The 16,851-nt window shown below is 37.1% G+C and overlaps 1 protein-coding gene across 2 annotated transcripts in view; it reads right to left on the bottom strand.

Moving 5' to 3' along the window:
• Positions 1-1,897: 1,897 nt before the first annotated feature.
• ALG5 (ALG5 dolichyl-phosphate beta-glucosyltransferase) overlaps positions 1,898-16,851 on the bottom strand; it is a 41,917-nt gene continuing 26,963 nt past the window's right edge. Inside the window, exons 7-8 of one of the 2 annotated variants that reach the window (XM_019653173.1) lie at positions 12,418-12,569; positions 1,898-2,282 (exon numbers count right to left, since the gene is read on the bottom strand). In XM_019653173.1, the coding sequence (XP_019508718.1) occupies positions 2,141-2,282; positions 12,418-12,569 (294 nt within the window). In that variant the 3' untranslated portion in view covers positions 1,898-2,140. The remainder of the gene's footprint in view (positions 2,283-12,417; positions 12,570-16,851) is intronic. The other variant, XM_019653172.1, reaches the window with a different exon arrangement.

Here is a 16,851-nt window from a genome sequence, read left to right as displayed (position 1 = left end):
TTAGCTAGGCCTCTTCTTGTCCTGTGATTGCCAAATAGCAATGTGCCAAGCCCAGCTGACTACATAAAATTTACCTCTTCGAGCATGCTTCAATAACTTCTATTCCTTGATTTTTCACCCCTTGGAAATGTCTTTTTAGTTAAGTCAGGCATACAGCCTCCCCACCACCCCTCTGCAATCTTACAGTCAGGTAATTGGGGTGCTGGGTGGTACAGTCTCATGGCCAAGATCACAGTACTAACCACTGACAATTTTCATTCTTAAGGCCAAGGGCTCTGGCTTTCTCTCTTTCTTTATTTTTCCCCTGCTTTACTGAGGTATAACTGGACAACATACATTGAAATATATTTAAAGTGTACAATGTAATGATTTTATATATGTATATATGTAATAATGTTTTATATGTATTTACACACACACACACACACACACACACACACAATGAAGTGATTACCACAATCAAGTTAATGAACACATCCACTTTAATTTTATTTAAGTCATAGACAAAATAATTAAACTTCTTCAATGTTGAAGTAAGTGGTTTCTTTAAAAAACAACAAAACCGAAACATCCTGAAGTGAAATGAAACTTGGGAGGATCTAAATGGAAAAGTTGAGATGGCCCCGCTATAGGGAGGAGGGACTGACTACATGGCCGAGGATTCTGGGAATGGCTAACACAAAAACTACTCTTTGAGTGCTGGTTAATGAAAAATAATAATACATGCAAAACAACAGGACACAGCTAAAGATACATAAGGTTATTTCTACATATGAATCCCATCTTAATGGTGAAAAAAAGCCTATGATCAGACATAAGATAATTTTGTCCAGGTCTTTGTCCCAGGCTACATAGGAATTAAATGTCTGATCCACATGTCACAGTGCTACTTGTTATAACTGTTACTTGTCCTATACCTGCAGATAAATAAGTATCTGTCAGGAGGAAGGTTTAAAATTTCATTACCATTTTAATTATACTTTATTTTCAAAATAGACCTTTTTCACTGCTCTGAATTTCACAGCAGCTTTCTTCTTCTGAAAACATTACCATCACAGCACTCTGTCCACATTAGCCTTATTCTCTATTATTAACCAGGGGCAAATATCATCTTCATCCCATAAATGAAGAATGTGAGGTACCTATAGTTCATATTAGATACAACTATATCTGTAATACAAATGAGCAAAAGATATAAATACAAAACACATTTTTATTTTCTCCACTTCAGCTTCCCTGGGAGTCTGTCCTGGGCATGGATTAACACAGGCAGACCAACAGCTGATCATTACGAGTCAGAGCAGTCCTTTTACTGGCTTCCCATCCTCTCCGATCTGGGCTGCTACATGTGGAGACTAAGTTTCGGTAAACTCAATGAGTCAGTAAGACTCCTCAGGAGGTTGCAATAGGCTGCAGTTTATATGATTTCCATGCTGGTTCTTAGCCTCTTTCTGTCCCTAAACATCTGAGGTTACAGAGCAATCGGTGGCTTACTGCAACAATGGCTCCATGCTCAGCTCGGGTAGAGGTGACTATAATTGTGAATTTAGGATCATTCTAAGGCATGCAAAGGAGAAGAATGGAATATATTTTAAATTACACACAGTCAGAGCTGTATAAGCTTTTCTGAACAGAAATTAAGAATTATGGTAGATTTCACATTGCTACAGATCTTAGAGATCTTTACATTTTTGGATATATGTACAGATGCCAGTTAACAATTGGCTCTGAATGGACTGTGGGCACTTGGGAGTAAAAACAACTATAATTCCTTATTTAGCTTTGCCTAGTGGTTTTTAAGTACTTAAATGATATTCACTGAGTAATGAAATAATACTAAAAAAATGGCAAAACAATAAAGTTTATCTCGAAAGACAACCTCGCTCCTAGCCTCAGATCACTATGATCTTGTCTGTTATACGTAGCTAATTTTACTGAATTTCTTGGGTAGGGTGGTAGGCCCACTGAAGACCCCAAGACTGAAAAAATACAGAAGTCAGTAGGGCAGCTGGAGGGTGGAGGGGATTAGTAGGCAGTATGCTCTATGGAACTGCTTCTCAGTGTCCGGACAGCTGAGGAGGCCCTGATGGGGGGAGGGGGACATTAAACCGAGCTGACTTTACTGGACAACTGTATTGTCTCACGTCTCCCCCACCCCCCACTTAGGATCAGCTGTAACATAAACAATATACTCACCTTCGATTTCAGTCCAATTGACAGCAATTTCTGCTATTGGAATTTTAAAGAACTGTGCTATGTAAAGAAGTTCTACATCAAATGCCCTGAAATAGAAAATAGATTTGTATTTATTTTTAAAAAGATAGTATAATTAAATCTCTACCTTGGCATGTTTTAAAGAAACTTACATGGCAGATATAAAGCCTACATTATAAAACTGAAGGTCAGATTCACATAAGGTCAAATAAAAGCTAAGCAGTTCAGGAGCTTCAAGGCAAATAAAATAATGTGGTGTGTCACTGCATAACATTTAAATGAGAAATACAGTGTCTCTATCACAACTCAGAAACTCCCAGTTAAAAACAGCCTCTTGGGCCCCAAGAGAAAATTTAATTTTGGAAATTTTCAAGACTGATGGTTTTGAATCCCAGCTTTAACTAGCTCAAGATATAGAACTGACAGCATTTTCAACTGATTGAGAGAGCTAATTAAGCAGAACTCTGAGAAGCTTGTGGACCGAATGTTCTCAATCACTTTAGAGTTGCTTCATTCCATTCTTCTACCTCCAGAGGATCGAGGTTTCTCTTCTAAATACAGGGCACCCAGGACCTGCCTATCCTTTTCCCTTCTCCATGCCATCCTGGATGATACAGTGTTGGTACCTACTGAAAGTGAAAAGCCAGTTTAGACTAGTCTAAAATGCCCTCTGAATTTAATTAAACACACACATAGGAATTAGATATATTGTCTCATTTTTACATACACTGATAAAATCATCTCTAGTATAAATTTTCAGTTCATCCTTCCTTCTACCCATAAGATAGGCTCTTTCTTAAAGCTCCTATTCAGTCAGCCTCTTGGTTTAGGTTAAATCTAAAGGTTTCTGAATCCTGACTCCGAAGTTTTACTATTTACAAAATTCTCTCATCCAGTCGTTTCCTTTCACTCGCACTAAGCTCAAAAAAAGAAGCACCCCTTCCTAAGCTCTACTTCTATGTGCTCTTTTAACTGTCCCCAAAGTGCTAAAGTCCTTCACCATTTTGCTTTCATCCTTGAGTCATTAAGAACCCGCTTTCTAGACTACATGGAACACACTTCAAACTTCAAGCGCTTGGTTTTAAAATATTAGCACAGACAAGAAAATGTCTAAAGTCCACTTCTATTTGATTTCCTGATCCCAGACAATTTGAATTTGAGAGTTTTGTATTCTTGGCGATGCTACCACCACCATCCATTATGCAACTAGTTTAAATCCCAAGTCTTTGGATAATTCAATATGACAACAATTTTTTAAAACATTTAATGCTTTTTCTTATCCTACTAAAATATTTACTTAAGAGGATAAAAGCATCTACAAAAGTGTTCTTTGTGTTTTTAAAAGGACTATGTGAAACTTCTGTTACCTAAAATTGTGACACTCATGAAAGAAGGAAATAATTTGAATATTAAGCCAGGAGCTCAACCCTTAACTCTTTCCTTTAACACAGAAACAAAAAATGACCGAGTGGGCTGAGTTAGTTCTAATGATATTCAATAATCTAAACAAGATTATCAATACTTTTCTAAGGGTATCAGTAATAGTGACTTTGATCAAAGACACAAAACAACATAAGAATAATGAATGAAGGGGGGAAGCACTGATTCAATGAAATTACTTTATATTAAAAAAACAAAGGACGGTTCACCTTCTAAACTATCATTTTTATTATATCCATATCCCCTTAAACATTTTAAAAGACATGATGTTTATTTTTTTTTAAATTGCAGTTCATAGACCGTATTATAAGTAACAGACCAATTTGTTACCAAAGCAAACATTATAATTAAAATACCAAGTACTTCTGGATAGAACCTTATGATATTACAGAGAAGCAGTACAAGCCGTATATATATGTTCTCCAACTAAGATGCCTTCATGTGTTTTCACAAATGCGGGAGGGCTGAGCACCATGTTTTCTTTTGCTACTCAGTTCCTGCTTGTAGCTGTTATCTCATGAAGAGATATATTCCTGGAGAACAGGGTATGTTGAGACTCAACCACAGCAGACACACACGTACTCTACTGCTCCCTCCTGAAATCCCACTAAAATTAAAACAACAATGATGGAATAAAAACACAAGAAGAGAAGGAGACAATAATAATGTACTTTTTTGAAAGTTGGAAAGCAGCTGGACTAGCTGTAACTAGGGAAAATAGACAATGGCAGTGGAGAGGCCTACATGCAGGGCCCCCAAAGGCTCAGGCATCAGAGGTATCAAATGACTCTGGCAAGTGAGGGTGCAGGAGGGGCTGCAAATGGGACGACTCACTAAAAATCCCTACGAGCTTTTCCTTTCCTCCAATTCGTTCATATCTCCTAAGCAGGAGATTAAAGGATCCCACTTTAGTGAAAATGACCAGCCCAAAAGAGAATGACAGGTGGGAATTTCCCATAAAAAGTGGCCCCACTATTTAATCTGTGGTGAAATCTGTTAGTCAATCAGAGACTTTGACCATGAACATACCTTCTGATGAGCTTTTTTAGTACCACAGTAAAGATATCTGAAGACAGACTTTAATGATAAAAACAAATATAAAGAAAAAAGCTGGAGCAACAAATACAGGGAAAGTAGAAAATGTCACAAAGTTTTAAATAAGACATTAAGTAGTGAAAATACTGTAGTCATGAAACAAGAATAGATTTTTTAAAAATGAATACTGGAAGACAAAAAGTAGGAAATTAAAATTTTGAGAGCAGAAATAAAAATTCAAAAGGACAGTAAAATGGTAAAATCGAGAAAAATCTCTGTAAAAGGAGAAAAATAGAAAAAAGGAGAGAACATCAAATGATAGGATCAGTAAGGAGGTCCACATCTGTTTTATAAGAGGACAGAGAAAAGAGTAAGAGGGGGTTGTTAAAGAAATGATTAAAGGACATTTCTCAGAACTAACGGACATGGAATTTCCAGGTGTAGATGGCCCACTGAGTACTCAACAAAATAAATGAAAAGGAGCCACATGAAGTCCCAGAATCATTTCAAAACACTATGAAAAAGAAGCTTCCAAACGTGTGGGTGGAAACATACCATAAACAAAGAATTAAGATTCAGATTATCTATAGAATTGAACTTCTCCACAGAAACAGAGTGCCAAAAACAACAGAGCAATGCTTTCAAAATCCTGAGGAAAAATGATTTCCAATCTGTAATTTTTTTGTCCAGCTAACGGTTAAACAAGTGTGAGAGTAGAATAAAGATAGTTTTTCCCATACAATGTCTCAAATTCCCTTCTCATATTTTTAGTAAGTTTAACAGAGAAGATACTCTACTACAATAGGGCTGTGAACCAAGGAAAAGGAGGTGGACAATGGCAGCTGTGCAGGAGGCCAGGGAACGAGAAAGGTACAACCGACGAGATGCCTCTAAGAAAAAGATGAAACTGATGCATAACCTGATATGTTGGGACATTGAGGGAGAATTTATGAGTGTGAGCATAAATATGTGACAGATCCATAGTAAAATAATGCAAACAAAAAACTGCAGATAGTTATGTTCAAGAAAACAAACAGTACTACAAGAAAGGTAATATTCACATTGCACCCTGTGGTTCAAATGTGAATTATCTTTACACAGCTATAACAATCAATACTGCTCTAACCAAAAATGATTATAAAACTGTATTAGGAGAATAAGTGTGGGGGGTATAGAGAAGTGTAAGAGAATTACATACGTATGTACTGATTTCCTATTTTGGAAAGTAGTATCTAAAACTGAAACAATGGAGATATAGCTGTGCAGACCCATTATTTTGAGTATGAAAGCAAATACCACAAAGAAACAGTAAAGAATTGAAAGTGCCTATAGTTGGGGAGTAGGATTGAGGATGGAGGGACATGGGTAAAGGAAAACTTTTTTGTTATAAGCCATGTGGAACTGACTTTAAATTATAAACATATATAACATTGATTAAAAAAGTATTCATCAGTAGAAAGTACATTTTGAAGAATTCATTTTCAAAATTACTCATAAATTGAGTCAAATTATAATTTAACATTACATGGAAAGATTTTAGGTGAAGTACAGTTGTGAGGATGGAAGTTATATATATTATTTATATTTAACATTACATATATATATTTTTAACATTACCCATACTCAATTATGAAAAAAGATGCCTACAGTCTTTTAACTTTAGCTATAATCTTTGATGTTTCCTAATACCTAGAAACTCTACTTGACTTGGATATTCTGAAAGTTATAAGAAAAACTTTAATAAATCTTTAGAATAAATCCTTTAAGAAACTCTAAGGTGACACTTATATAGAAATAAGTGGAGGCACAACTTGGTTTCTACAACTTACGCCGCATAAGAAAAAATATATCTTTCTTTAGTCTTTCTTGATTTAAAGTACAAGAACAGAGATGTTTAAATGAAAACCACTGATGAAACATTACTGTAGTGAATGGTACACTGATAATCAAGTTGATAAATACGTATTTGGTGGTTGTCCTTTACAAGTATAAAAATAAACATAACCGGACCTTAAAGAGTGATATGAGAGGCTAAAATTTTAAGTCAGGTCAAATACTATGTCAACCAAGTCCAAAGTAAACAATATAAAAGACATGCACAGCTTCTGGTCAAGATAGCAGAGTAGGTTAACACTGTTTTTAACATGACCATATAAATATTACAACTCAAGCATAGAACTATTATTGAGAATTGCCTAAGTCTTGCTGAACCGAAGCCCTACAACTACAGAAGAAACCACTTTGAGACTGGTAGGAGGGGCAGAGACACAGAACAGGCTGGTCCCACACCCATGTGTGGCAATTAAAAATCAGGAGGGATATCACAGCTGCAGAGGTCCTCCCTGAGGAGCGAAGGGTCCCAGCCCCACACCATGCTCTTAACCCAGGATTCCAGTGTCAGAGAGAAATGTCCTTATAACTCCTGGCTGTGAAAACCAGCAAAGATTGTGGCTGAGATGAGAGTGGCTGGAGTCCTAGGCGTTCCTCTGAAAAGGCTCAATGCAGACTTATTCATTGATGGACTCACTTGCTCTGAGCTCCAGCGCGGGGGCAACAGGTCGAAAGGCACCAGGAACATAGGGTGAAGAAATGAACTGTCTGGTTTTAGGGCGAGGGGTAGAGGGGTAGCTTCTCGCAGACAGAAGTGCTGGTAGAAGACATTGATCCTTTGTTGAGCCCTCCCCCATACCCAGCATGCAGACACAAGCAGGAGCCATATCTGAGTCTCCATCAACCTGGCTAACATGGTTCACCCTGCCCCACCCAACTTGCAAGCCCACCCAAGGCCCTTCCAGTGACCTGCCATACCAATGGCCTGTCTTGACTCATGCAGCACTTCCCTAAAATCTCTCAAAGGGTCACAAACTCCAAACAAGCAGCACCTGGCCTTGGCGTGCCCTGTACCTCTTTCTAAGCAGCCCCAATTTGGCACGAGTGGCAGCTGGCTTTCCTTCAATGCCTGGCCTCTCCCAGACACCTCCAAACCCAGCACAAGTGGCAACAATCTGCCCATCACTTTGTACTTCATAGGAAATGGCCCCAGGCAGGGCTCAGGTAGTGGCTGATCTTGGTCTGCACCGGAACTCCTCCTAAGAATTCCCAGAACGAACATACCTGGTGACCAGCTTCAGGCCACAGTGGAGCACCACCCAACCACCTCCACAAACAACACACCCAAAGGGCAGGCCTGGCTGACACCACAGCCCTGCTAAAGTGAATCCTACTCTGTAGGATCAGCCCCTGCACAACAATTGTAGGGTCAGCTCCTCCACTGTAATCAGTGCTAATCCTCACAACCAATCAGCCTGAGGGTCAGTCCCTCCCACTGAAGTGCAAACAGTAACCAAGGCTAAACTATAACAGGAGGGCACACACAACCCACACAAAGGACACACCTGCAGTGCCCAGCTCAGGTGACCAGGGAGACTGCACCACTGAGTTCCACAGGACACCTACTACATAAGGCCACTCTACTAAGACCAGGAGACATAGCAGCTCTACCTAGTACATAGAAACAAACACAGAGAGGCAGCCAAAATGGGGAGACAAAGAAACATGTCCCAAATAAAAGAACAAAACAAAGCTCCTAAATAAGAACTAAACAAAATGGATATAAGCAATCTACCAGATGCAGAGTTCAAAACACTGTTTATAAGGCTACTCAATGATCTCAGGGAGAACTTCAACAAAGAGATAGGAAACATAAAAATAGAGATAGAAAACATAAAAAAGAACCAGTCATAAGTGAACACAATAACTGAAATGAAGAATACTTTCTAGGGGTCAACAGTAGATTAAATGAAGCAGTAGACCAAATTAGCAATTTAGAAGATAAAGTAGCATAAAACACCTAATCAGAACAACAAAAAGAAACAAGAATCCAAAAATATGTGGATAGTTGAAGGGGTCTCTGGGACAATATCAAGCGTAACAAAATTCACATCATATGCATACCAGAGGAGAAAAGAGCAAGCAACTGAAAACCTATTTGAAGAAATAATGATGGAAAACTTCCCTAATCTGGCAAAGGAAATAGATATACAAGCCCAGGAAGTGCAGAGATTCCCAAACAAGATGAACCCAGAGTCCCACGCGAAGACACATCATAATTAAAATGCCAAAGGTGAAAGACAGAATCTTAAAAAGAGCAAGAGTAAAGCAATTAGCTACCTACAGGGGAGCTCCAGTGAGACTGTCAGCTGATTTCTCAACAGAAAATTTGCAGGCCAGAGGGACTGATATGAAATTTCAAAGTGATGAAATGCAAGGACCTACAACCAAGATTACTCTACCCAGCAAAGCTATCATTTAGAATCGAAGGACAGATAGATTCCCAGACAAGAAAAAGCTGAAGGAGTTCATCACCACCAAACCAGTATTACGAGACATGTTAAAGGGACTTCTTTAAGAAGAAAAAAAGATAAAAATAGAATAAAATGGCAATAACTACATATCTATTAATAATTACTTTAAATATAAATGGATTAAATGCTCCAATCAAAAGACATAGGTTGGCTGAATGGATAAGAAAACAAGACCCTTACATATGCTGCCTATAAGAGATTCACTTCAGATCCAAAGACACACATAGACTGAAATGAAAGTAAAGGGATAGAAAAAGGTATTTTATGAAAATGGAAATGAAAAAAAAGAAAAAAAGAAAAAAGGTGGGGTACCAATACTTATACCAGATAAAGTACACTTTAAAACAAATGCTATAACAAGGGATAAAGAAGGACCCAGTTATCCCACTTCTGGATATTTATCCAAAGAAATCCAAAACACTAATTAAAAGACGTATACATCCACGTTCATTGCAGCATTGTTGACAATAGTCAAGATATGGAAGCAACCTAGGTGTCCATCAATAGATGAATGAATAAAGAAGAGGTAGTACATACATACAATGGATTATTACTCAGCCATAAAAAGGAAATCTTCGACAACATGGATGGAACTAGAGGGTATTATGCTAAATAAAAGAAATCACACAGAGCAAGACAAATACCATATAATTTCACTTATATGTGGAATGTAAAAAACAAACAAATAGAACAAACAGAACAGAAACAAACTCATAGATACAGAGAACATTTTGATGATTGCCAGATGGGAGGGGAGTTGGGGTGGTAGGTGAAAAAGGGGAAGGGATTAAGTACAAATTGGTAGTTACAGAAGTCATGGGGATGTCGGGTACAGCGTAAGGAATATAGTCTGTAATATTGTAATAACTGTGTATGGTGTCAGATGGGTACTATTACTTTTGTAATAACTATGTACGGTGTTAGATTTATTGGGGTGACCACTATATAAGTTATATAAATGTCTAATCACTATGTCGTACACTTGAAAGTAATATAATATTGTATGTCAACTGTAATTGAAAAATTTGAAAAATAAAAAATTATTAAAAAATAAAAGGCATGCAAATGAAAACATATTTAAAGAAGAAAAAAAACAAAAAAATGTTCTTTAACTTAAAAAAACAACAACGCTAGCTACATGTGGCTAATGGGTACTTGAAATGTGGCTGGTCTGAACTGAGCTGTACTATAATTTGAAGACACAGTACAAAGACAAGAATGTAAAATATCTCAAACTTATTTTGTACTGAGTGCATGCTGAAATGACAATATTTTTAGATATTATTGAAATACATTTTGTCTTTTTTTTTTTTTAATATGGCTTACTAGAAAATTTACAATTACATATACGGGTTACATTTGGATCACATTATATTTATATTGGCTGATGCTGCCCTAGAACAATCCTGACAAAGAACCTTTATGATTTTTAAGTTATTAACCCTAATCCTAATGTTTTCCATTTGCAAATCCTTCCTTTCAAACTAGAAAGAACCCAGTCCTTTGATCCTAGTTCTGGACATCATGGCTGATTGAGAAATAACTAATGCAGACGGAGGGCTTTACTTCCAGAGTGGCTCTCTCAATTAAATTTTCTGATTTTGGAGTTCATTAACTGTCTGTATATTTTATTCTTCAACACAATAGAAACATGTATCTTAATTTGAAGACCAAATTTATATTACTTTAAATTTTTTAATCTAGGTAAAGAAGATTAAAAACATGTTTGATAATTTTTATTCTGAAACTATAGTTTCTCTAAAGTTATCTGGGAGTACGGGGTTATGATATCTAAATAAATGCCCAAAAATTCACAGACCACAAAAGTAACGCCTACCGGAAAAATTATGCAGATCCCCACCATGAGCAGAATTCACACAGAATCCACGACTAACACTAAGTATTAATTCTTTCAACAATGTTTACTGAGTACTTACGATGTGCCAGGCACTCTATTAGATAGTGGAATACACCAGTCAGCAAAATCAGATGGGATTCTAGCTCTTGTGGAGCTTATGTTTTAATAGAGAAAAAGAAGCATTACACAAATAAGAAAAAATTACATGTGTGGTAGGTGCGACACAGAGAGGCTTATGGTAGTGCCACAGTGTACAACTAGGGGCGTCTGACCTAGTTGGGAGAGTGAGGGCCGGATGTCCTCAGGGTGCTCTAAAGTTGAGAAGAGCGGTGGCGAGAAGGGGAGAGTCCGCATGTGCAGACCCAGGTAGGCCACGCTAGGCAATCAGTGTGGATACTGCGTACCCGCGTCCTTCTCAGGGCCATGGGAAGCCCCGGAAAGACTGTAAGCGGAAGACGTGCATTTGATGGATCACTTTTAATTTTTGAAAAGTCCCTTTAGGCTGCAGCACAGGAAATGATTATGTCCTGGATGGCAGTGGTGAAGATAGAAGAGAAATGGAGGGACATAAAAGCTAAAGTCCACAGGCCTTGGTCATGCAATGGATATATGGAGGGGCTGACTCCCAAGGTTTCAAGCTTTTGTGTAACTGTTATTCACTAAATAGGCTGAGAACTGAGGAGAGGTCGGGGCTAAAGATGGGCCGAGGGAACAGCATATTTTAAAACAGAGCGCTCAAAAGGATCAACACTGCTGACGGGTTAATTAGAATAATGAGTGGTCGTATTAAACATGACCACTGGATTTAATCACATGAGGGTAACCAGACGTTTAGATGGAGGGATGAGGGGAAATCCATGTAATGGGGTGAGGAGTGTGAGAGGAGAAAACAAGCAGTGAATACAGACCACTCTCAGGGAAAACCGTCAGCTAGAGCAGGGGGGGTACTGGGGTAGGTACCCCTGGGGAAGGGGTGTCAATAGAGAGGTTTTCTTTTTAATGGCAAGAGAAATTTAAACTTGTTTTAGAAAGCAATGAGAAAGATGTGGCTGGGAAAGGCTGAATGTAGAAGAGAGAAAAATAAGCAAATAGGATTATGTTCTTAACAGGTGGAAGGGGATGCATGCAGAGGTTGAAGGATGGGTCTTAGGCAGGAGGGAGAGCTTATTCCTGTAAAAGGAAGAAAAGGAGAGAAAAATGGTGCCCTTTTCTGCTTCGATATTTCTGAGCTTTTTATTTTTTCCCTCAAAGAAAAAAAGGAAGCAGGAAGTTTTCAGGCCTCTCAATTTGTTCTGTCCATAATTAAAGTGAATTCATAACTTTATGTCTGATGTTTGGTTTGAGATTTTCAAAATAAGACCCAACCCAGTAATAGTATAAGGCACAGGTAAGTTTACATATATAAGCATCAATTTGTTTAAACCTGGATGTTCACTATGCTTCTCATTATCTGAAATAACTGCTGAATAATAAGACATACCAGATACATTCCAGTTAGAAACCTACCATCGTTCAATGTGTAGAGATGAAAACGTCCGTGAAGCTGCTTCTCGAGTTAATAATTTGAACCCACATTGTGTGTCCTTGATTCCTTTGACACAAAGGAACCACACCAGAAAGTGGAATCCATACATGAGAAGAGTGCGGAAGTAAGAACGCTGCAACAAAGACAATATAAATGACTTTTCCATTTACCTGTAAAGGAGACACTGAAAACACCTGGCTGGAGACATCTGCCATTAACATTTAATTGACCAGGTAGATCTTACATATGGACACCACTAGCTTCACTGGCAAAGTATATTAAAGAAGCCATGAAGATGCTGTCTGCTTGGAGACGGGCAGAGGCACTACAGCAGTTGTTGCTCATTTACTGGTGTTTGAGCCAGACGAGAAGAATCACAGTACCTGTGAAAGGTCGGAGCTTGAATCTACCAGAAGCGTAGCATAGCAGTTGGGGCTGCTCTGAGCAAGGAGAATATCTCAGTCACCTACACATTTTGTGCCTCTTTGCCCCAAATATATTTCAGTTTCAAAAACAGTGACAGTGAACCAGGCTATCTTGAAAAAAACAAAACAGTAAGATTTAAACCTGAAGTTCAATCCTACCTAATAAAAAATTTTGATGAAAGAGGTCCAGTGTAATGTCACAAAAGTTGGAGACTAGAAAGGAATTTGAAACAAAAACCCAGTCTCTATTAGGTATGACAGGTATCTGATTAACTAGATTTTAATGATTAAGTTCTTTAAATCTTTTATTAAACGTAAGTAGTCTTTAATCCTGAGTATTCACTACTGTTATTAGTGATTAATTTTATTAGTAGTACTTAACAGGACATAATATTCAATTATTCATGTAATATTGCAAACTTTAAAACATAATAAAAATAGATCATAGATTATCATTATATTCAAGCCTTTCATATTTAGGATTAAAACATAGCATCTCCTAAAATTTTCTATAGTTAAGGTTAAGAGACCCATGGAATTATATTAGCACATAAGCAACCTATTAAGAATTAAGTCTATGTAGAATATTTAGTATCTTGTAGTAGTAAATAAAGACCCAGTTCTCCTTTTGGCTTTTGTTTTTCATAACTGTAATCTTTAGTACCCTTCTTCACTCACATAGCTTTTTCTATCATCATGGAACAGAACCACGATTCAATACTGATAACATGACATAAGTAGAACAAAGCCACTGAATTAAGCTCACTGCAATATTCAAATCCTGGTGCCATTAATAATTAGCAGGGTGGCTCTGAGCAAGTTACTTCCACTCTCTAGGTTTAACTTACTCATCTATAAAATGGGAATGAAAATGCCTACCTCACAAAGTTATTAGAAGGATTAAAGATAATATTAAAGTCTTTAGCCAAGTGTTTGGCACAGGAAGTAACAGGCACTCAATAAATGTTTTCAATAAAGAAGAAAGCTTGAAAGCTCACTTTAACTTTCTGACCACAATTTCACTCCGTGTATTAAATAGGGCAAGAAGGGGAGGCAGAATAAAATACTTATCTATAAAGTATGTAAAACAAACTTTTTGAAAGAATCTAACGCTTTTCGTTAATCACCTAGAATCACTAGTTATGTTTTGATGTAAATATGTCTTACCTCTCTAAGTAGATAGGGCAGAAACCTCATCTTAAAATAATCTGGGAATCTCACAACAGCTTGCTCTGTGCCTTCCATATAAAATACTTCCAATAAATACTGGTTGACTGATTTAACCTCCAAAAGAGCATTTATGCTTAGGAAAGGAACAAACAGAAATTGAAAGATAGAAAAATAAAAATTAAAAGGTAGAAAAATCATACCTATAAACTATTCTCCTTGAATGATTTTTATTGTGATAGGTGAGCTTACTGTTATCAAATAAAAAGATTCATGACTGCTTTTTGTTTGGATGTTAGTAGAAGATTTTTGTTTTAGAATATGGCTATTTTTAAAAAACTAGAAATATGGAGTCACATGAATACCTTAACCTACTTGATTTGTAACATATTTAAATGCATAACAAGATAAACTACAAAAGATCTTTTTTTTTAAGATTTTTATTAAAATATAGCTAACATACAACATTATATTAGTTTCAGGTGTACACAATAGTTATTCAATATTTATATACCTAAAGAAGTGATCACCATGGTAAGTCCAGCAACCACCTGACACTGTACCACACACTAACAATATTATTGACTATATTCCCTATGCTGTACATTACATCCCCATGACTTATTTGTTTTACACTTATTTGTTTTACACTTAGAAATTTGAACCTCTTATTCCCCTTTAAAACTTTTCAATTATAGTTGACATTCAATATTATTTTGTATTAATTTCAGGTGTACAGCATAGTGGTTAGACATTTATATAATTTACGAAGTGATAGCCCTGACTAGTCTAGTACCCACTTGGCACTATACATAGTTATCACCATAATATTGACTATTTTCCCTATGCATTACTTCACCTCCCCATGACGATTTTGTAACTACCAATTTGTATTCCTTAATGCCTTCACCTTTTTCATCCTGCCCTCTAGCCCCCCCATCTATCACCCTAATAAATCTAGTACCCATCTGACACCATATGTGTTAATACAGTATTGACTATATTCCTTATGCTATATCCTACATCCCTGTAACTACTTTGTAACAACCAATTTGTACTTCTTAATATCTTCCCCCTTAATATCTACCCCAAACACCCCTCCCATCTGGCAACCATCAAAATGTTCTCTGTATCCATAAGTGTGTTTCTGTTTTGTTTATTTTGTTCTTTAGATTCCACATATAAGTGAAATCACATTGCATCTGTCTTTATCTGTCTGATGTACTCCACTCAGCACAATACAAAGAATCTTTAATTTTAAAAACTTGGCAAAATATCTTAAAATTTAGAAGACATCTAAAGTGTATTATAGGATAGACTTATTTAGTTAAATAAAGCTAACAAAGTCATAGAACAACATTATATGAACTTTGAAGTAAATATTTAAAAATGAAGGAAAAAAAATTCACTACTTCAATATTAACAATAATCTCTCTAATGTTTATGAAATATAAACAAAGAATTTCGGTAAAATTTAAAGCTGACTAGTAATTTCATTATCTTAAAAATAAGAAGTTCAAAGAAGCCCCAAAATTTAAGCAATGACTCTTCAAAGAACATCTAAATACAACAAATAGACAGTATTGGATTCTATATTGAATCTTTTTAAAATGAATTCAAGAATACCCAGACAATATAAACATTATTATTGTTATAACTGTTAAACAGAACAAATGGGTATATGAATACATTTAAGGGTGCTAAAAGACTCCATCAATGCTGTATCTTGTTTGTCTTCCAAGAGAGCAGAACAGATGGTAGGGTTAACTGAGAATATGTATATAGGTATTTAGGAAAGGTAAGTCTGAAAACTCTGCAATTAAGCTATTGAAGTTGCTGTTTACTATCTTAATTATTAATTCTTTTATAACTTTTTCACTGTCCACCATAGAAGGGTTTATATTACCTATAACACATTAAGAAAAAACCTGAGTGGCTCAGAAATGGGAGGCCACGCTACAGTTTCTTGGACATGTGGCAGATGGATGTGTTGCCTCTTGGAGAGGACCTTCTATGAGACAGGTACAGTTCTATGAGATCATCTGGACTTGAACTACAAGCCTACTGAGCAGCAGTTATACATAGCATCTCCAGTAGACAATTGCTAATCTCTAATCAGTGGATCAGTTTATCCTTTCTTTCTATAGAATGGCAGCCAATTCTGTGAGTTCCAAAAGCATTAAGTCAAATCATTTAGTTTTAGAGATAAGGAATGGATGGATGGATGACAAGATAAATTATAAACACAGAGACCCTGGGATAGAGCCCTTGATGTCTGGCTAAAACCAGTACTGGATAAAAGAAGATTTAGACCATAGTCTCATTTAAATACTATTCTAGGAAAAATTCAGAGTTTTCAACTTAAAGAATTTACACCATTAAAAATAAAACCCCCAAGGGGCCGGCTGAGTGGTACGTCGGTTAAGAACTGGCTTGGGACACCAGCTCTGAGCAGAAGGGCCCCAGTTCAGATCCCACATGAGGGCCAGTGACACTGCCCTCTACAGCTAAGATGCTGAACAACAGCTCGACCTGGGGCTGGGCTGCCATGAGTAGCCGGCGATGGCTAGGCTGCAGCTCCTGCTGCAGTGGGATGCCATGAGCTACCCTGTGTGGCTGGCAGCCAGTGTGAGCTGCCAAGAGTCACCATGAGCGGCCGACCAGAGGCCAGTGACCGATATGCCTCACCGGGAAGAGCACAATGATCACAAAACCAACATGGGCTAGTGAAGCATCACCCTCCACAACTAGACTGAAGAACAAAAGGACAGCAACTTGTCTGTTCCCCTTCCCCCAATTCCCCAATAAAATCTTTAAAAAAAA

This window comes from Hipposideros armiger, unplaced genomic scaffold (assembly GCF_001890085.2).
Source record: "Hipposideros armiger isolate ML-2016 unplaced genomic scaffold, ASM189008v1 scaffold_198, whole genome shotgun sequence".
Lineage (NCBI taxonomy): Eukaryota > Metazoa > Chordata > Mammalia > Chiroptera > Hipposideridae > Hipposideros > Hipposideros armiger.
Note: the sequence above shows the minus strand (reverse complement) of the source record. Positions and strands in the feature narration are given on the sequence as shown.